This window comes from Lynx rufus, unplaced genomic scaffold, assembly GCF_022079265.1.
Source record: "Lynx rufus isolate CCGP_SWC_20201006 ecotype Redwood Valley unplaced genomic scaffold, mLynRuf1.p SCAF_8, whole genome shotgun sequence".
Taxonomy (NCBI): domain Eukaryota; kingdom Metazoa; phylum Chordata; class Mammalia; order Carnivora; family Felidae; genus Lynx; species Lynx rufus.
In genome coordinates, this window is record NW_025814896.1 from 37,716,760 (window position 1) to 37,738,101 (window position 21,342).

The 21,342-nt window shown below is 38.3% G+C and overlaps 1 protein-coding gene across 2 annotated transcripts in view; it reads left to right on the forward strand.

Annotated features, from left to right (window-relative positions):
• The window catches only part of BTBD3 (BTB domain containing 3), a 35,496-nt gene extending 14,435 nt beyond the window's left edge, over window positions 1–21,061 (forward strand). The window contains exons 2-5 of one of the 2 annotated variants that reach the window (XM_047069738.1): window positions 12,068–12,353; window positions 12,846–12,936; window positions 13,529–13,647; window positions 16,705–21,061. In XM_047069738.1, coding sequence (XP_046925694.1) covers window positions 12,211–12,353; window positions 12,846–12,936; window positions 13,529–13,647; window positions 16,705–17,737 — 1,386 coding nt within the window. In that variant the 5' untranslated portion in view covers window positions 12,068–12,210 and the 3' untranslated portion in view covers window positions 17,738–21,061. Of the gene's footprint in view, window positions 1–11,728; window positions 12,354–12,845; window positions 12,937–13,528; window positions 13,648–16,704 lie in introns of those variants that run through there. The other variant, XM_047069737.1, reaches the window with a different exon arrangement.
• The last annotated feature ends 281 nt before the right edge of the window (window positions 21,062–21,342 follow it).

Genomic DNA, 21,342 nt, shown 5'->3' on the forward strand with positions numbered 1-21,342 from the left:
AGCCACAGTTAATATATTCAGTTATTCCACTATTGATATTACTATCTCCATTTATTCTTACTCCAATATTGTAAGAGAATATATAGACCGAAGTTGAGAATTCTTTATTTTTTTGGGAAAAAAAACAAATACTTTTTTACCTAACACTTCGGTTCTTTGTAAAGCATGGTGTAGAGACATGTGTAAGAAGTGTACTTTTCTACTTGTGCTCATGCTCTGCAGTAATCTTAATGTGACATTGCCCATCCCTGGCACTGTGTTTGTTTGCCATGTAGGCGTGAGTTTCCAGACTGTTCATATACCGAGCCCTGTACACACAAGCCTGTTTTATTACTTTGTTTGAAGATTGGGTGTGTCTAATGTAGTGGAAATTTATCCATTCAATGTTAAATATAGACGAAACACATTTCAAAGGAAAAGTCTCTTTAATTATCTGTTTTTTTAGATTATTCATATGACTGCTTTCTTCCTTTCATGTGAATTGCCGAGAATTTATTATCCTTTCCAGTTCATTAAATCACTAAAATTCTCTACTGGTGCTATAAATAAATATGCCAGACCATGAATTGAGACTAGTTGATAAAGGCAGCTTTGTCGTAGTAACTGGGTCTTGCCATGGTTAACTCACACTTTGAATATGTGAATATCCTTACTCCAGTAAGTTTTACACTTCTGGTAAAGTAAAGCCTTGCTTTTTAAGCACATGTGGGGACATGCTTTAAGTTGAACTTTAGTATTGTCAGTTGGCCTAGCTGCAAGATGAATGTGATATTACAAAACCACATTTATGCTTAGACATGTTCAGGAGAGCCTGGGGACACATTTAATAGATGTCTAGGTTCTTTACCACTGTACCTAGCACAAGCCTGCAGCTCAGGCAGCTAGAAACATCATAGACCTTAGTTTCAGACCATTTTAAGCCCAGGACCAGTTGTACTCCACAAATGCCATCTAGGGTTCTAGATGGACTTGGATGTGTTGGACTAGGTCCTTCCTGTTACAAAGTGATTGAAAGCCTGGTGTGGGTGTGGTGCTCTTAGCTCTCTTTGGGAGATGCAGAGATGCAGCCCTCAGAGAACGTCTTCTAATCAGACACCATAAGGCAAAATGGAATGTGAGAAAGTACTGCATGGGTAGTTTCTAAGCACCAGAAAATCTTCCTTGTTGAGGTGTCTTTGGACTACATTGAAGGATAGATAGGCTTCTGGTGGGTAGATTTGTAGGGAAGAAAGAGCAGTGAGGATGGCAGGAGACAATTAGTTCATCTGCAGTGTGGGAATAGTCTTGTTTGCAAAGTGAGCTCATGAAGAGGACAAGTTAGCTCACAGCCATGTCATGGCGATTCAGAACGCATTGCAAAACATGAGGCTTCCTCTCTCTGAGAAAGATGAGACAGAATTTCTTCATTTCTTCCTGGAGAGATATTTGGTCTGCAGTCCTGACATGCACTTGGCCACATGCCACCTAATATTCCTTTTTGTTTCCTGTTTGATGCTATATTTTAAACTTTATGAGAGAATGTTACCTTAAATAGTGATATCAACCATGTTTCCAATTCTAAAGTCTTAGTGGATCACGGCTTCCCTATAGCTGGCTATTAGAATGCGTATGCAGAGACCTAACTCCTATAAATTGTGATCAACATTTTCAGAGACGGTCTGAAACCCATGTATGGGTCCATGTACCTCTGAATTATGGTGAACTGGCTGTTTCTCTGTTATTGAAACAACAACAGAATTAAACAGTTGAATTGCCACTTGTTGAGGATATATTTGGATTTGAATGTTCATTAATCTTTAATTGCATTATAGTTAACATACACATGTAAACACTGTCTACCTGTTGTTTTGTGATGCAGAGATTCAGGAAACCCAAATTTAAAAACATACTCTTATGAATACTTTTGACTTTCTAAGTGAGACTCATTGGAGCATTATTTTATGAGAAATTAACTTCTTTTATTCTGTACCTCTGGGCAGTTCAAGTACTGACCTACTTATATAGTAGCTCTTAATTAAAAAAAGAAATGCTTGCTGAATATATATTACAATTGAATTTTTCTTTGAAATACCTTATTTTTCTACTTCTGGTGCATGCAGTGAAACTAAGTACAGAACCCTCTCAACTTTATTCCAATTACAGCAGCATGAGGGATGGAAACAACAAGGGAATACTTTATCAGTGCCAAATTATTATTTTCTGCAGCAAATGGGGGCAATTTCTGAATGTTACTTGGTGTTGATATAGTGAGGGTTTTGCCAGCCTTTATAGGACAGTGTCCTTCACAACAGTCATGGAGAATTGTGTACTTAACAGCTAATTAAAATTAGCATAAAACCTATTTTTTAAATTTGGGTTTAGGATAGATTTTACTGTGAGTTTTTGCCAGAAGCTGGTTTCTATAATCATCCTCTGTCACAGGCTTCTAATTCTACTTGAATTTTTTGTTAGGAAACATTTTTGTGGCTTAGTTTAGAATGTATGTGCCTTTTTCATTTTCATTTGGTGGTCCCTACTCTAGAAAATATAGGTTAGAAATTGGGTGTGAAGATGCCTTGTATAACTTCTCATATGTTTGTATTTTCCCGTGGCACAATTTATCTCAGTGGAGCAGATTTCTTATTTTTAGATCTTGCACTGTTTGCTTAAAATAACTATATTTCATTCCAGACACATACATTGTAAAAGTGAAGGAAGGCATTTCATTAAATAGTAATTAATTGAGAACCCTTGTCGATGTATTTATTATGATGACATAATCACCACATTGGTAACTAGTCTTTTTCTATGTGATTTTGTTAAAATAAGAAATAAAAGTCATGCTCACTTGCCAACCCCCCACCCCCGCCGCCCTCAGCCTTGCCTTTACCAAACCTAATTCTGTTCACTTTAGAGTGATAAAAATTTTAAACCTAATATCATGTATATCATTACTTCAGGTGTTTTAGGAGGTAGTGGTAAATTGAATGATAGGAGAGCAGTGTTCATCTCTAAGCACCTTTTAGTGACTAAGGGCACAACACATATTTAGATGACTGGTATTTGGTAATCTTTTTTTTTTTCATCTTGTAGAGTTTTTTTTTACCAGTAGAATTGTGAATGTTAGGGAAATTGGTCTGCGATATTTACCCCATTAATAACCAGTATTGATATACAGTATCTGATGATTAGAGCATTGTCCCATTCCATGTGCTTATTGGAAAAGTGACTTTCCCAAATACAGCAAGACATTCTTTGGTTAAGTTTAGGTTAGGCCTTAATGAAGAAGGGCTTTGGATTTTATTTTAATGATCTGACTATGGAAATGTTTTTAGTTATTCCTAATATCAGGAAAAAAAAATCACCCACTGAAGTTAAAAAAAAAAAAACTAAGAAAAAATGTTTTTCTTTGACTAGCACACGATTTTCTTCCTGTGAACTGAAGCCAACAACCAACCTACAGAAGGTCACAGCAAGATTGTTCCATTCCAGCATTTCTAGTAGGATTAATGTCCCCTGTTGGATCACTGTAGTCTTCTTTCTGGCCTTCTCACAAGAGACTTCTTGAGGCCTGATTTTACTTTTCTTTGGATAAGTTGTTTTTAGGTACCTAGGTGAAAGTAATACATAGAATAGAATCATTGTATTATAGTAACAATATGTCTCCCTCTTTAGCATTTTAATGTAGATTCTATTTGTTTGAAAATAATGATTTCTAAGGACTCATTTAGCTCCAGGTTTAATCTATGTGTAATGATGTTGTAAGTTAATCTTACATTGATTGGTAAAATATCTTTAGTAAACATTACCCAAAGAATTAACAGGCTTCTATTAACCAGGTGTGTGTACATGTATAGTTGTTGTGCCCTGAGAAAATAGGAGAAATGCATTGCATTAATGCTGGATCTCTTACCGATGGAAATTCTCATTTTGGAATTTCCATCTAGACTCTCTGCATATTATTGGTTGTCAAAGTAGCAAACTCAATTGAGAATTGTGATTATAAACTTTAACAAAGGACTTCTTGATGAAAGCTTAGTTATTCTAGTGTAGTTGAGCCAGAATTTTGAGAGGCCATCTTGCCTGGTTGGGGGAATAATTAACCAATCTAAAGAGAATCCTTTCTTTCCATTGACTTGTGTATCTTTTACCTTATTTCACTGATTATAAGGTGTCATCAGCTGTAAGACATGGTATTATTTTATGTACAAATAAGAAAGGGAAGAAAAAGTCCTACTAGTTGTACTATTAGCTGCCATCAATTATAAGATAAATCCAATTTCAGAGACGTTAAAACAGGGGAGGTCTTAATAATTAAATAATGGCACATTCAGTTGGGCGTCTGACTCAGGTCATGATCTCAAGTTTTGTGAGATCAAGCCCTGCATTGAGCTCTGTACTGACAGTAAGTGCAAAGCCTGGTTGGGATTCTCTCTCTCTCTCTCTCTCTCTCTCTCTCTCTCTCTCTCTCTCTCTCACAGTAAGTGCAAAGCCTGGTTGGGATTCTCTCTCTCTCTCTCTCTCTCTCTCTCTCTCTCTCTCTCTCTCTCTCACACACACACACACACACACACACACACACACACACACACACACAGTCTGTGAGTTTGAGCCCTGCGTCGGGCTCTGTGCTGACAGCTCAGAACCTGGAGCCTGCTTCGGATTCTGTATCAACCTCTTTCTCTGCCCCTCCCCTGCTCATGCTCTGTCTCTCTCTGTCTCAAAAATAAATAAAAACATTAAAAAATAAAAAAAAATAGTTATCTTTAGAGTATCTCCTATGATAAATTTTATATACTGTTTCTTCTCACGATCACCTCATTTAACATGATAGAGAATGACTTGGGATTTCAGTGAGGTGTTTAGTATTCCAAACAAGTGTATACAGACACAGCTTATATAAGCATCAAATATCATGTTAAATATCATACAAAATTTTAAAAAGAAATCATTGTTCCTGCCTTCAGAGATAGTCACATTCTACCTTTGGGCATATTTTCTAAGTTTAAAGAACAAGTGAAGGTTAACTGGAGCTCTGTGTGGTGAGAAGGAAATAACTTAATGAAATTGTCCACGAGCCTTATCCTTCCAGCCACACTGAGGTATGCTTCGCCGAAATGCTTGTGTTCTCACCCTTGGTGCTATAATTCAAACTAGGTCATGGCTGAGAGAGGTCAAGTCGAGTTGCTAGTTCCGTAGATGGGTAAGTTGTAGCTTTGGGCCCTCTCAGAAAAGGGGTCCAGCAGGGCATCTGCCAACAGGCGGTCTCACAGGCGTGAACTCCAGGGGACATCTGGCCTGGAGTATGGGTTCCAGGTGTAGATTTAGGCATCAGGTGGGGACCTAATCACAGTGTACAACACAACCTCACCTGCAAAATCCCCACAAAGAGCCTCAGCAACCCAGGACCTCTTGGCCTGTGAGTGAGGCTAGAGCAAGCCTGCAGATGGGGATGGAATGTCATTAGTTGTGAGGCCTGGAAGATTATAAGGGCAGGGAGCCAGATTAATTTTTGGGTTTTTGTTGTTTTGGAAGATTGTATCACAAATATTTCCTGCTTTGGGTACAGTTGTTACTAATAGTGAAAGCTTACCTTTTGGGAAGCATTTTAGACTTTTATCAAAACGCTTTCACAAACATGTAATCTTGCCTTCACAGTAAACCTGAAAGGGCTGAATGGGTATAATTACCCCATTTAGCAGATGAATAAAATGAGACTCATGGATATTCAGTACCTTAAGGTCACTTCTTGATGGCTCTTGCTTTTTTCACTATACCATGCTGCCAATGCTTGGCTCCATATTTATTTCTAAATTTAGAAAGTATATCGTCTATTTTCCAGCAGCTGTTGCTATTTTTAGGAACTGCCAACATTTTGCTGCTTATCTTTTTTATCTCTTATATCACAAGCGTATTTTTTGCTCAGTATTGAAAAGTAAGCAAAAACAATACCCTGTTCCATTGTGACTTAATCAGGTTAGATTGAAATTTCTCTCCTCTGTGATGGTCTATCAGTAATTTTTAGAAGTGATCCTTTCCACAGTTTATCATGTTAACTTCACTTGTAGCTGTTTAGGTATCTTGTGGTAAACCAAATGCAAGTTCAGACAAGGAGTCCAGAGTTAGAGCAAGTTAAACAAGAGTTGCCAGCATTCTTGGTTGTTGACATAGGATTTGTTGGGGTAGACCACGAGTGCCTGGTTTTTCCAACTTTCGTTTTACCTGGAGAGCCTCTTCTGTGTGTTTCAGCAGCTTCCTCATGGCTGTTAGGCATTTATATTCCTTCCTGTTAGAGTTCCTCTCCATTTCTTTCCAGAAAATGCCCTAGAATTCTTTCTGCAGGGTATGGAGTGTGTGTGTGTGTGTGTGTGTGTACACACACACATACACATGTTCATGGTTTTCATATCTGTAATTTTTGCATATATTTTTTTTTCTTTTAAAGTAGATAAAAATATGAAAATAAAGCATTATGTAAAAATGTGGGGATAATTAACTGTGGATGGAAATTAGAGCGGAACAGACAACATTAGGCAAGCAGTCTGGAAATCTTTATTCTAGTCCAGACATTGCCCCCCTCCCTAACTATTCACAACTCCCTTAATCTTCTGGACACCTAGTCACTTTATCTGTGGACGGAGTTGCATTAAATGTATTAATTTGTATTGTCCCTCTCTGTTCCAAATCTCATTCAGGTCCCAAACTGAATATACAGGTTTCTACTAAAATAAAGAGGGATGTCTGGCAAACCTTCCAGTGGTGAAGAGGATGATCTAAGTGAACTTAAATTCTGTTGATAATTTTGTTATTGGGAATTGAATGAAAAGAGAGAAAGATGATTGAACTTTCTGACAATTGTAAAAATTATCTAAAATCCACTTTTACTAGCTAACTTGTTAAGTTTGGTTCGTAATCTTGCTCACTATCGTATGCCAGTCATTTAACATGTTACATGATTAGCATGTTGTATTTTAAGAGCACATGTTTCCCCTACTATCCAGAAGTACAGTGTACCTGTGAAACCTTTTGTAGGCCAAAATGGCACAAAGAAGAAGCAATTACCATTAGTTTATTTGGAAAAAGTCTTGAGTGTTCCCAGACCCCAAAAAATAGCCTCTCTTTGGCTTTTCTGATACTTTAGGGCACATGTTGCTAATGGATGCACAAAATAAATCAAGGTGTAAAGCACAGATGCTCATAGAGTTCAGAGCTACGGAGCTTGATGCTGAGTAGAGTTCCTGGGGAAGGGGAGTGGTGGTGCCACTTTTCTCAAAATGTGTACTGCCTCTGGAATGGCTCACTGCAAAACAAATGCTGAAGGCCTGTTGTGCTTTTTTTCATAAAAGCAAAATTTCTCTTTGTATTTCCTCTGGCTAGTGAAAACATGTATTAATGTAGGTCCTTCATAAGAGCGAAGTCCATAATGTGAACTTTTGAAAAGTGGGAGATACATGCATATACTTCATAAAAGATTGGTGGCTCCTTAACCAATATATTAGGGCGGATTAACCATGTCTCATAACAGCTTTAAAATTCAGGAGGTGTAACGCTAGTTGTTGTAAGGAAATTTTAGAGGTGGAATATGACAGTAGATTTCGAGCTGATATCCTTGATTTATTCACTCTTCAACATAGTGGGTAATGTTTCTGGGTTGTAGATTCAACAGATGGAGTTTGAACTCTTTACATTTAATTTCAAGGGAGAAAAAGAAGCTATAATTTGTGTTTAATGAACTAGACTGTAGAAAAGAAAGCAGAGAGGAAAGTGATATAAATACTTTGTATATTCACATCAGTCTTAGATTTTCATAATATTTTATTGTGTTCTGGATCATGGATTACTCTGAAGGACAGATGATAACTATGGCTTCTCTTTCTAGAAAAATAAATGCACACTCCCAGTTGTGCATGTTATTTGTTGAGCTGCCATATCCTCCTTCAAGTGCAAGTTCTTGATAGAAAAGAACCCTAGAATATGAAACCTTGAAAGCTATTAAAAATAAAGCTAGACCGTTATTACTTAAACTGTGGTCATGAAATCAATGGAATGAATCCAGACCAACAATAAAAATAAAAGAGAAAAATAAGATAATATCTATACTGTCGTAACATGCTACGAGTTTTTGTTTTGTGAACGGTCTTTCCATTTTTGTGTGTGTTTTCACATTTGTGCTAATACTGAGTCTGAATATAAAATGCATTTCTTACTAAAGTGGATTGAAGGTACAGGTTGAAAAACAGTCATCTATTCTAGAGAACCTCTTCATATTGTAGCTGAGGAACTTGAGGCCCTTTAAGGCTAAATGATTTGTTCAGGCACCCCTCACCTTCAACACACATACACACAGTCTTTTGTGGCTGCACCAGGACTGAACCACATTATTTGATTACTAGTTTTGCTGTGTCCCAATACTAATTTTTTGAAACAGAATTATGAAGTAGATTATTGTATAAATATTAAGTCGTTCATCTTGGCATTCTTTAATCCTTAATGTTTCTGACTAAAATGGTCTCTGTCGTTGTCCTGTAAAATAATCTGGGCATGAGCTTTTCCAGAGCATTGAAGAATATTTTGAAGCCTCTCAGTTGGCTGTGCACACACGTGAATCCTAGAATTTTGACATTTTGGGCCTAATCAGAAGAATTTCAGAGTAAGACATGAAGGTTAAGTTTTATGACCAAGCCAAATTAAATCATTTTGTATTTTTTCTCCATTTACTTGATAATGGAATGCAAAACATGGCACCAGGTGTTGATACTGGATCTTTGGGAGACCCTGTAACCCTCTTATTTTAATCTTACATGAGGTGTTGTCAAACTTGAACATCATACTTATTACCTGGAGGGTCTTATTAAAATGCAGACTCTGGATTTCTAACAGGCTCCCAGGAGATGGTGTTGCTGCTGATGCTGCTGTTCTGTGGACCACACTTGTAGTAGCAAGGACTTTATACTACCTGTCTTTTAAACCGTGGTAGGAAAATGAAGCTCTTAAGAAGTTTTCCATGTCTTGATTTTATTATCATTTTCATGCTTTTCAGATTGGCCACAAAAATTGAAATGTCATTTTTATCTTTTAATTGGATTACTTTTTTTGTAGTGAAGAACACATCTTTCACAGCCATGCTCATCAGCCCCCACACCTCATGAAGGGCAACACCCTCTTTGCAGCACGGTTTTAGGGGACTCCAGTTTAGGACTGCTTCTTGTAACTAGTATATTCACAAAATATTTCCACGAAACTTAATTGTCCAAATACCTGAAACCTTTAATTTCAGAAAGAGCAGTTTTTAAAATATTCTGTAATTTTCGCTCAAACTATTAGGTGCACTTTTTATTTTAGTGGTGTAAGAGCAGTGTTTGTTTGAGGCTTTCTTGGTAAAAGGTGTTGAACAACATGTGAAATGAGCAAAAACCACGAAGTCTTCTACTTTTTATGCTTTTCCTGTTTTTTTTTTTTTTTTAAGTTTATTTATGTATTTTGAGAGAGAACATGCACAAGCAGGGCAGGGGCAGAGAGAAAGAGGGAGGGAGAGAGAGAATCCCAAGCAGACTCCACACTAGCAGCTTGGAGCCCACAAACTGGGAGATCATGAGTTGAGCCCAAAACCAAGAGTCAAATGCTTAACCAACTGAGCCACCCAGGTGCCCCTGTGCTTTTTCTATTTTGTCTGTCCAGTTAACAATTATTAGTGAGTCTGTCTTGTAGCAGCTCATTTCCCTTTTCATTCTAATTGGTTACTGTCAGACCTGAAAGCCAGGTATGTGTGGAACTATCCTGGTCAGAAGGACCAAGGACGACCTTCCTGTCATCCCGTCGTGGGGGCTTTCCTAGGAGGTTGTTGTCAGGAAGTTCTGTAGCCGACCAGCAAGGAGAGAAATCCTTTGATTTTAACGTCAGTCTGGGAGTTAGTTCAAGTAGGAGCTCATTTATTCCTTCTTTATACCTTTCACCATGGGCTTTAAAAATGAGTCTCTAGAGCTCTCTTCCTGTAACGTTGTGTGATTTGAAAGTATGTGTGTATGTATATGTGTGTGTGTGTGTGTGTGTGTGTATATATATATATATATATATATATATATATATACGCTTGTGGTAGCCCTGTGATGGGGAACACAATAATTGTAGTAAATAAGCAGCACTTCAGGGTCCATCTAAAATGGGGGTGAATAACCTGTGGTAAAGGCCGTGGTCCTACATACACAGTCTGCCTTGCACTAGCTTTGCAATAATGATGTAAGGGATTTAAGGGTAATAATGATGACAATACAGAGGATATTCCTTGGCTCAGTCTCATGACCGAGGGTCCCAGGGATTAAAGTTTGATTTCGGTGTGTTATCTGCAGCAGATTACTAGTTATAATCATCATCATAGCTCCATTCGTTGAGCCCTCACTCTGTCAGGTACTCATTATTCAGATGAATGCTGTGCAACAAGCAGGACCATGGCCATGAAGTCTGCATTCGGGGGTCGCGGAGGGGGCTGGGGGGAGTAGCAAATAGCGGCTGTACCTGGAACAAATGAGAGTAGTCCAGATAGCTAGGGGTGAGATTAAGTCTCCTGATTAGTCCCTCTTTAAAAATAAACAAACATGTGTGGATCTTACAGCAGGTGTTTTGTTTTTTCTTGTTCAACAAAGCTAGAAATTGTTGAGGGGTTCACATCTATGAAAACCATATAGGTAGTAGTTTATGTTCTTCTGATTCCAGGCAGAGAGAACCTGTTTGCATTTTAACTAGGCGGCATCAGAACATGTATCATCTTGAATGGCCTTATTATTGTTTTCTGTTAGAAGATGTGGATTATATTCTTCAAAATTATGACAAATTAAATGTAGCCATAACATTTAGGCTGGATTTTGAGGTCCTGAACAGGGCCCCCCATCTGACATATTTTTAGTGAATTACAGCTTTTAAAAACTGATTAGCAGACTTGTCTCATTTGAATCTTATTTTTATTTGTCTGTAGTTTCAGTGCTGCTAAACTACTACTGGTATAATCTTAGACTAATTTAAAAGTATTTTCTGACCTGAAACTCCTGTCAAAGATCATTATAGGAACTAGAAAATGTTGGGAGGTAAAATGAACACATGACCTCATCTCTCTTATTTTGCACTAGACTATAACTTGCATTCAAAGAGACTGGAAAAAGAAAAACAACATTCCTTTCCATTAAGCTGTAATAAATGTGTTGTTTAGTATGGTTTTGCTATTAATAATCCATTTTAGCTGGAAGAATGGAGGATTTTGTTTGAAGTATTTGAAACTAAGTGCTGCCGGGATAAAGATTTTACTAGAAATACAGAGTACATATCAGTCCCTACCCTTTGTTAATTGATCCTGCTGATTTAGCTAGGGAAATTAAAATGTATGTCTACTGAAGGGAAATCCGTGGGCACAAACTGTTCCTTTCCGGTTTGCAGATATATTTCATAGGTTGTTTATCTTATTTAAATATGCAATAATACAGGAGGCAACAGAATGCAACTGCTGTTCCTTTAATATGAGAGCTATGCACGTTACAATAGGTGTCACTGTTTTGCTTGGTCCAATCATGATTGGTGACTTCAGCTATTGGCTCGGAGCACTGGCTGTCTGACTCCATCTGCAGGGCTGTAATACCTACTCTCCTCCGATCCATTCACCACACAACTTCAGCCGGCTGAACAGACTCGCGCGGCTCCAGCACATCTTGCTAACCTAATTCAGAGAACAAGCAGTGCGGCTCTCTGCCTGTCATCTTCGCTCAGTGTAGCATTTGCAGGTGATCTAGGAAACTGGGTTGTTTTTATGAGCAAATAAGAGAAATAGGAATCATGATGGAGATGTATTTAGCAGACCCAGTACTGGATAAAACTTAAAGGCAGTTTCTATTCAACATAGTGAAAAGGTCACCTTGTCCGGCTGAGAAAAGAAGCAAAACATCAGCTTGTTGGTTTCTGTTAACATCTTGGCTCGTGCTAGCCTCCTTTCCTTGATGTTTACACCAATTTGGGATCTCTAGCCGTAAAGAGAGACACACTGTACTCATGGTAGATGACAAGGAAAAGAACATGAAATGTCTCACCTTCTTCTTGATGCTTCCAGAGACGGTAAAGAATAGGTCCAAGAAAAGCTCGAAGAAAACAAATAGCAGCAGCAGCAGCGGCAACAGCAGCGGCGGCAGCAACAGCAAGTTGCCCCCAGTTTGTTATGAAATAATTACCTTGAAGACTAAAAAGAAGAAGAAGATGGCTGCTGATATATTCCCTCGTAAAAAACCAGCCAGCTCCAGCAGCACCACTGTCCAGCAGTACCACCAGCAGAACCTCAGTAACAACAACCTTATTCCGGCCCCAAACTGGCAGGGTCTTTATCCTACCATTCGAGAGAGGTAAGTGCCGGGCCAGCACATTTACTTGCAAAGTTTTCCTGTGTTGAAGTTTCTGCTTTTGCATAACCTGTAATGGATTTTAACCTAAATCTGTGTTTCCTCTTTTCCCAGAAGCTTTACTGGTAATGGAAAACTGCCTTGTATCTTTTCCAAAACAGTACAGCTGTTTTCCTCTTAGATAAAAATGTTTTTGCAAGCTGTAACATTTAAGTGACAGGATTGTGTCTGTGGACCACAGAAGGTTTGAAGATAGAAACCTTTTATTTGTCCTTAGCCTGATGAAAAGTTTGTGTAACTTTTTTTTTGTTGTTGTTACTTCCCATGTGTTTGCAATGATCACAGAGTTGTTTAGTTGGAATCTTTATTTGTAGTTTTACCCCGAAGTTACTAAACTGTTGCTTTAGCTTGTGACTCTTTTGTGGGCTCTGTATGTTGGGGAGGGGTTTTAAAAATGCCGGCTGCTGTGAATTAATGAATTGCCTCTGTTTATAGAAATGCAGTGATGTTCAATAATGATTTGATGGCAGATGTACATTTTGTGGTTGGGCCACCAGGTGGGACTCAGCGGTTGCCAGGACACAAAGTAAGCAACAGCTGCATTACTGGTTTAGTCCTGAGGTTTACAAAGAGGGACCCTTTCCATGAGCCTGAAATGAAACTTGGTTGGGGTGGGCAGCTTGCCGATGGCAGGCAGTGCGTGTTTCACCCATCACAGAGAAGGCACAGCCTCTCCAAAGGGTCTTGGCCACGCTTAATTTTTTTTCTTTGTTTCTCTCTACCCTGCTTTACGTCCCACACAAAAACATGCCCTCTTAACTCTCCAGTCATGGAAAGTTGTTGGGACAGGTTAGGAAAGTCATGTTTATTACTCTTCCCTTAGAAATTGGTTAGATACGTTTTTATTTTATTTATGCATTTATTTATTTATTTTGTAATGAGGGAACTTGTCCATTAATCTCTTAAAGCCTTGAGGTAATTAGCAGCATAAAGACTGGCTTGCGTGAACATCTATCATGCTTTCACGGCAAGATACACTGTACCTTGGCTTTGAAAAAAGAGCAGGTGTAGGTGCTCTATGTCCACTGAACCTGATTGCCTAGACTTGTTTTTCTGGATTGATTTACTGAAAATGCTTGTAGTTTAGTGCATGAAATAAGATTTCCCTTTCTCCACAGTATGTTTTAGCTGTTGGGAGCTCTGTGTTCCATGCAATGTTCTACGGAGAACTTGCTGAGGACAAAGATGAAATCCGTATACCAGATGTCGAGCCTGCTGCTTTTCTCGCTATGCTGAAGTAAGCACCGTTCGTTTGTTTAGAGTTTGTTTATGCCATGTCTGTACTCCGCTGGTTTCACAGTTAAATGTAAGTTCTGTGTAACAGAAAGGGAGAATGATGAAGAAAGAGGGAGCTGCTTACCTTGTAAATGTTTTTGGAGAAAACTGCTGTGCATCTTTCGGTGGAAAGCATGTGGAATGGTGCAGGCATTTATAATAACACTTTGGCGTAAGATTTTTGGGAGCAAGTGGCATGTACAGTGATTTCATTTTTAATGACTTAAAGAAAAATAACTTCCTAGAGTAGGCATTGTCTAATAGAGCATATTATCTCTGACAGCATCATGTATGAAGAAGTCTTTAGAGACATATATTATATTTTTGTTTCACAGTTCCAGAAATTGTATACCTCATTTAAGTACCACCAGTTAGGAGATTTTTGAGTTTTCCAGGAGTTACTGTTTTCTGTCAACAAATGTAAAACTTACTGTGTTGAAATAATCTGATCTTTATATATACATGCATATACATACTCTTACATAAAATCACATACCATTTCTCAAGGATAAGAGGCATTTGCATTTGGTAGCAGAGGAGACATTTTTGAGACAGATGAATAGCTTTCTATAGTTTTATATGTATTTAATGGGTAATATAAAAATGTAAAGCTGTAAGGTACGTACTTCTTTAAAAAATAGTTTTTTTATGTCTCATGGTGCTTTTCAGGATCCAGTACATGTTGATCAGCTAAATAGAATCCGCTTCTTTGATGTGTATTGGCGCTAGACAGTGTGATTAAAATCTGATGATAATTTTAAATAATACTTAATGATTTGTGTTAAATCCTTATTCTAGCACACCAAGTATATCAGGAATTCAAGGATATCTGCTGCTGTAGGGATTTTGGTTCACTGGAATAAATAGGTTTGTTGAAAAAAATTATTCTGTGTGTCAACAAGTTGGACAATAATCCCACAAATAGTTAAAATGTTGCAATATATTTATTGTCTGCTTCTACTGAAAAATAAGTACTATAGTTCTAGCACTTGAAGTATTCAATTCTCTATTTATGTTGTAGTTTTGAAATCTAATTTCTTCTAACTGAAACTTTGACAGTGGGAAATAGGGAAATTAAAGATAAGTGAGCATATGAAGTACCTACCAAAAGGTGAAACTAATTCACCACTTTTTAACAACCAACAGTTAGTGACGAGGGATGTGTACAGAAACCAGTTTTACCTGGAAAGGGTTTTGTTCTGTTTTGTTTTGTTTTGTTTTTTTTCCCCCATAAAGTCAGCTTCGTATATTTGACATTGTCTCTGGCGGAGGAGAACGGCAACACGAGTTCAGCATTTTGACTGCACTGCAGTCCAGTAGTGTTGTGTTGTTGATTCAGCCACATGTATACATAATTAGGAAACATGAATAAGAAATTACAAAGTTACATTTTACCTAAGTCATTTGCTAAGCATCTTTTCTTACAGATGTATTACCTAGAATATATCTCAATACAGCTTTTTAAAATTATACATGCAGTCCACCAAAAGCGGTAAGAATAAGAAATGTAGTAGGGTGCTGTTTGCCCTTGGGCCACTGTTGATCAGTACTGCACTGCCTCCAGAGTAGTGGAGGCCAGGTCTTCCAGACAAGTGCACTGTGTGGCTGAGTAGCCAGTATTCCTAGAAAGGGAATTGTCAAGAAAAAGGGAACACTGCTTACTGCTCAGTGTTCAGGGTAAGAACTACAAAGTGCTGACTGTGTTCCAGATTCCTCCCCAAGGTCCTGGTTCTCAGGTCAGGGCATCACTAAGCTGCCGGTATTTTGTGAAATTGGTCTTGCCAGTGGTGGTACATGGCTTAGCCTGTCGGAAGAAAAAGAGCTTCCTGGGAGCAAAACTGGAGGTTTCATTTGTGGTTGTGGGCATTTTACTTATTGTCATTATTGTGGGGTTTTTTTACTTTGTTCACAGAAGCCATTGCTAATCTTTTGTTAAAAGTGTTTCATGAAGTTAAAATATAGTAACGAAAGGAAAACTTCACAGCAAGTAGCTAAACACCTTAGCTAGAAAAATTTTAAAATTTAAGTGTTATCAGTTTGTATTTTTCACCCATACGTACTTCTCACTGACTCTTGTACTCAACCATAGCAATCTAAGAGAAGCAGATGATTTTTTTTTTTACCTTTACATACCATTTAGAGAGACTGCCACCATCCCCCCCAAATCACCAAGAAGTGTTTTATCTCCTGACATAAGGATACTTCACAGAATCCTAAAAATAGTGCATATTTAGGCCTTCTTGCTTTCGTCTTTTAATTAAATATATCTGGAAACAATATATTCTTTAATTCTGAAGGTAGAAGAAATGCGTAGGGGAGAGAGAGAGGAAAGAATTTAGGGTTTAAAAAAAGAAGAGCCAGATACAAAGTGTATGTTGCATTCTATGTAAAGGCAACTGGAAGATATTGTTGAAATCCATGTTTGATAATCTTTTGAGGTTAGAACTACTTGCAAAATATCTTGTTTAATTTCAGGTCTTATTTTGTGTTTAGGAAAAATTCAAGTCATACTTTGTTAATAGCATTAAGATGCAGTCATTGCCAACATTATAGTATTGAAGGCATTTGTTTCTATATGAATGCAGAAAATTATAAAATAAAACTATATATATAGCATCTAGAACATAGGGAGATTATTCTTTGATTAAATATAATATGATGTATATAACAGAAACTTTGCTGTTTTTCGCTAATATTAACTCTGACATGCAGTTCTTTTTCAAACAGTTCTAATATCTTCTATTTTTTTTTTTTTGAAGACATTGAATGCAGGTTATAAAATAGAGGCTAGAATGGTAACACAAAGTTAATGTCTTTAATTATACAAAGTTACTGCTGAGTTGAAATATTAATAATTTATTAACATATTTCAGAGGTTTCTTTAATCCCTAATCATTTTTGTAATAACTATCACATAAGACAATTTTCTTGGAACTAACTTGAAAGTAGTTGCATCTTTTCTTGCTGGACACGCTCATTTTGTGAAAATTCCATTTATATGCTGTGCGCTGTCTTTCAGATATATCTATTGTGATGAAATTGACTTGGCTGCTGACACAGTGCTGGCCACTCTTTATGCTGCCAAAAAGTACATTGTCCCTCACCTCGCCAGAGCCTGCGTTAATTTCCTGGAGACCAGCCTGAGTGCCAAGAACGCCTGTGTGCTCCTCTCCCAGAGCTGCCTGTTTGAGGAGCCAGACCTGACCCAGCGTTGCTGGGAGGTGATCGATGCCCAGGCTGAGTTAGCTCTCAAGTCTGAGGGATTCTGCGATATTGACTTCCAAACTCTAGAAAGTATCCTCCGCAGGGAAACTCTGAATGCCAAAGAAATTGTGGTTTTTGAGGCAGCTCTCAACTGGGCTGAAGTGGAATGCCAGCGACAAGATCTAGCTTTGAGCATTGAAAATAAACGCAAGGTCCTCGGAAAGGCGCTTTACTTGATCCGCATACCCACGATGGCCCTGGATGATTTTGCAAATGGTGCTGCACAGTCTGGAGTTTTAACTCTCAATGAGACCAATGACATCTTCCTCTGGTACACTGCAGCCAAAAAGCCTGAGTTGCAGTTTGTGAGTAAAGCCCGCAAGGGCCTCGTGCCCCAGCGCTGTCACCGCTTCCAGTCATGTGCCTATCGGAGCAACCAGTGGCGTTACCGGGGCCGCTGCGACAGCATCCAGTTTGCAGTTGACAAGAGAGTGTTCATCGCCGGCTTTGGGCTGTACGGCTCCAGCTGTGGCTCTGCAGAGTACAGTGCCAAGATTGAACTCAAGCGGCAGGGCGTTGTTCTGGGGCAGAACTTGAGCAAGTACTTCTCAGATGGCTCCAGCAATACCTTCCCTGTGTGGTTTGAGTACCCAGTGCAGATTGAGCCAGACACCTTCTACACGGCCAGCGTGATACTGGATGGCAATGAACTCAGCTACTTCGGACAAGAAGGCATGACGGAAGTTCAGTGTGGCAAGGTGACTGTCCAGTTCCAGTGCTCCTCAGATAGCACCAATGGCACTGGGGTGCAGGGAGGGCAGATCCCTGAACTTATATTCTATGCTTGAAAACACCTCCTGAAGCAGTGTGAGCTCTGAGGTGCACATCTGGTTCCTACTTGCTTGATGCTTAGCTCATCTGCAGATACATGATCCACGCAGGTAGTTCATAATGAATGAAGCTGTAGGCAGTTTCTAATTTCTTTCAACCTTTTAATTATGTACAGGCAAAAATGCAGCATTCAGCTTTTAACTATATGCTTAAAAGAGCCAAGTTCTTATTAAGCCTTTGTGGTTTTTAGAGTTGCATCTATACACCTGGGGAGAATTTGTGCTCTTTTCCAGCTGCCCACTGACCTCCCAGCTTTGTCCCACTTAAAGCGTTTGGATCACCTTGAATTTCCTCTAGGGCTTTATTTTGACAAATAGAAATAAATAGTCCAGAACAACAATGATAAGAGTTATTTTTAAGAGAACTCCCTCTCCCCCCCCACCCCCCGCAAAAATTATAGGTAAATCTCAGTGTACAATTTCTGAAAGAAGTTTTGCTTCATAATAAGTAACATTTAGAAAGTAGACAGTCATGTTTAGCTCTTATTTCATTTTAAATATTTTACTCTGGGCATTATTTTTTCTCAAATCCTAAATTCATAAGATTGTTAAATGTTAAACACTGCAAAGGAAATTGGATGTTTGCTTGGGCCATGACTTCTACAAGCAGTTTTTTATTCTTTTAGTTTAGGAGATAAACTATTACTTCTTTTAGAACTAACTAAATTACAAATTTTTATTGTCAGTAGGGAAGAAATCACAGGCCTATTAATTTAAACTAAAACAGCTTATAAAGTAAACCTAAAAAAGTCCCATTCTACAAATAGTTTATTTGATGGCATGGTAGACTGCACCATTTGAAAAAAGCCAGTCTTCTCCCCACTTTGCTTCTGATCGTCACCATATGCTTGTTTTTATAAATCACACTGTATAGAATCTTATTCCCCTTTTCCCATGAAAAGAGGACCAAAAGTTCTTCAAACGTATGGAGTAACAATTAGTTTTGTAGCACTACGTGTTAATGTAATAAGATACTTTTATTTGTTGATTTTCTTTTTTTTAATCTGAAATACATTTTATCTGATCTACTTTGACCACATACATACTATCTTCTTAGTTAGTTATAATTATGTCCTGTTCCTAGACTGCTAGAATTTGGCCTTTGGCCATCTTAAAGTGCCAATATATGCCTGCAGGGTTTTAAAAAAAAGGTTTGGAGTGATATACTTGATTGTACCTAATATTCATTGTATCAGCATCCCATCCAGCCCTCTTATTTGTACGTGGCTAATGTAAACAAAGGAGGGGAAAGCTCATCCACAAATTCTCCTTCAGTGACGGCTTGTGATGGTTTAGTGCCTGTGACCCTGGGAGTGTCCAGTGTGTTCACTTCCAGCTAAAGTATCCATGTGTTTCTGAGCAGCTTTTCTGCTCAGTGTGATCCTGAGATGGCTTCCCCCACCACCCAGAGTGTGGTCCCTGGCCGCCTCCTTCTCCTGCTCTGTGAGCCCCATGCTGGCTTGTCTGGAGCCAGGGGTTAGTCCTGGGGTGGGTGGGCGTGTGCGCGTTGTGGGCGTCGGTGCGCGTCCGTGTGCATGCAGGTATGTCTGCCGACTCAGGAATTGTCTCCTCCCTGCCTGGCCAGTAAGAGGTGAGACACAAATGGTCCCCCTGCTGGCCTGAGGAAGGCCCCAGTGAGTGACTACCCTGATCTTATTCACTGTGCTTCTGGGCCACTTTTTCCCCTGTAGACGTGGGCTTGTTGCTTTTGGCCGGCTTCCCTGACGGAGGAGAACACTGGATTATGGGAAATGTTTTAATCATGTTTGCCATTACCTATGCCTGTTAGCATAGATGATCAGAAGCTGTTACTGGTGATTATAGATGAGTATTCCCAGGACAACTTTCCAAAATTATCTAACAATTATTTCTTATTAGGGAGATAGCACACAGTAGTTTTGGCAAAGTATCTATGAAACAAAAGTATGTTTTCAATTTAAGAAATACTTCTATAAAGGACTTTGCTTTTAAATTATGGTTAAACATTTCAGTAACTCATAGCTACCATGCAAATTGGTAGACTATGTACCTGTTTAGAAGGCACTCATTTTTAAGCCAGAGGAGAAAAAACTTGATTTAGCACTAATTTCATCATCTCAGATTGTTGAGGTGGGTGTGATAACCTCAGAGTGAAGATTGCTCATTTGGTAACGCTCACTGTCAGTGCTCCTGTTAGCAAGATGCCCTCCACGTGGCTAGGGAACAGCTGGTAGAGAGCAGAGGGAGATCCTGTACACTGGGGGTGTCAGTGCTTCATTTTATGTTAATTACTATTACTTAAAAAGAAAAGACACATCCACCACCTGATTGGCTGGTGTCAAGAGCTGTGGGTTAAATTTGAAAATTGTATTTAGACTGAGAAATTTTGTATTTTAAATCCTGTTCTCCCTTTTGCATTTTCAACAACATGGAATGAAAGCTAATGTGCTTGCTTTATTTTCTTTGGTAATCTCGAATTTTGTAGCTTTTACTGTTCTGACAAGGCAGGCAACTCTAGTGTATAAACACAACTTTATTAAACAGAATACTCTGTAGATGCTTTTCCCAATGTATCTGGCAGTCTTTGTTGTTGTTCATACTGGGGATAAAGGGGAACTAGGCTAGCAGTTCTAATGTAACATTCTTTAAGCATATCTTAATATAGTATTTAAGTAAATGGTCTAATTTCTACATAATTATTGCACTGAACTGTCTTTTTTGTTTTTTAAGGTGTTTAAATAAGCTCAGCTAATTCAAGACACTAGCCACTTGTGCATCAGAGTGCTTGAATTTAGTAGCTTACAGCATTATTTATGAAGGAAAAATATATAAATATGAAGTACCTCATGTTGAATGTTATTGTACTGTATTTTTAATGTAACAGTGCAGATCTTGTTAGACACATGAATGTGTATAATCATGTTAAATGCAAATAAAAATAAAATTGGTTCATAGATTTGTTTTCCTTAGCATTTTTGTAGGTCCCTTGAAACAGTAAAAAATCCATTCTGGCACTTTTGGTGCCACTACATTTTACAGAGCTGGTTTTGCTGGGTCATTTGTTTGCTAAGAATTCAGATATCTTTGATCCCTAAAGAAGTAAGAATTTGAGGCAAAAGCGTAGGAGAACAATGGATATGTTAATCAATCTCATTGTTCAAAGCCTGACTGTTAAGTTAATGAGAGGAAGTGAATGGATGCATTTATATTCCCTATATGGAATTTGTGGTTTGCTGGCATTCTGATGCTATAGTTGCTCAAATGTCTGTGGTTCTGGCCATACTAAGGGGGTGTTGATACTGAATCACATCTAGCTTTAGATGTAACCAGTGCTGCTTGTTCTTGCTGTGTTATAATAGCTTAAGTCTCTGAATGAAAAAAATAAATGTCATGTGAGAATTTTGAATATAATTTTTACATGCTCAACTAGTTTTCAATTATATTTGTCCATATCAAGTAATATATACACACACACACATTCACACATAATTATATACACGTGTACTATATTTTTTCTCTGCAGCCTTCTTTTGCTCTTCTACTATAGTTGATTGTGAAATCCTATATATTTGCTTAATCACTTC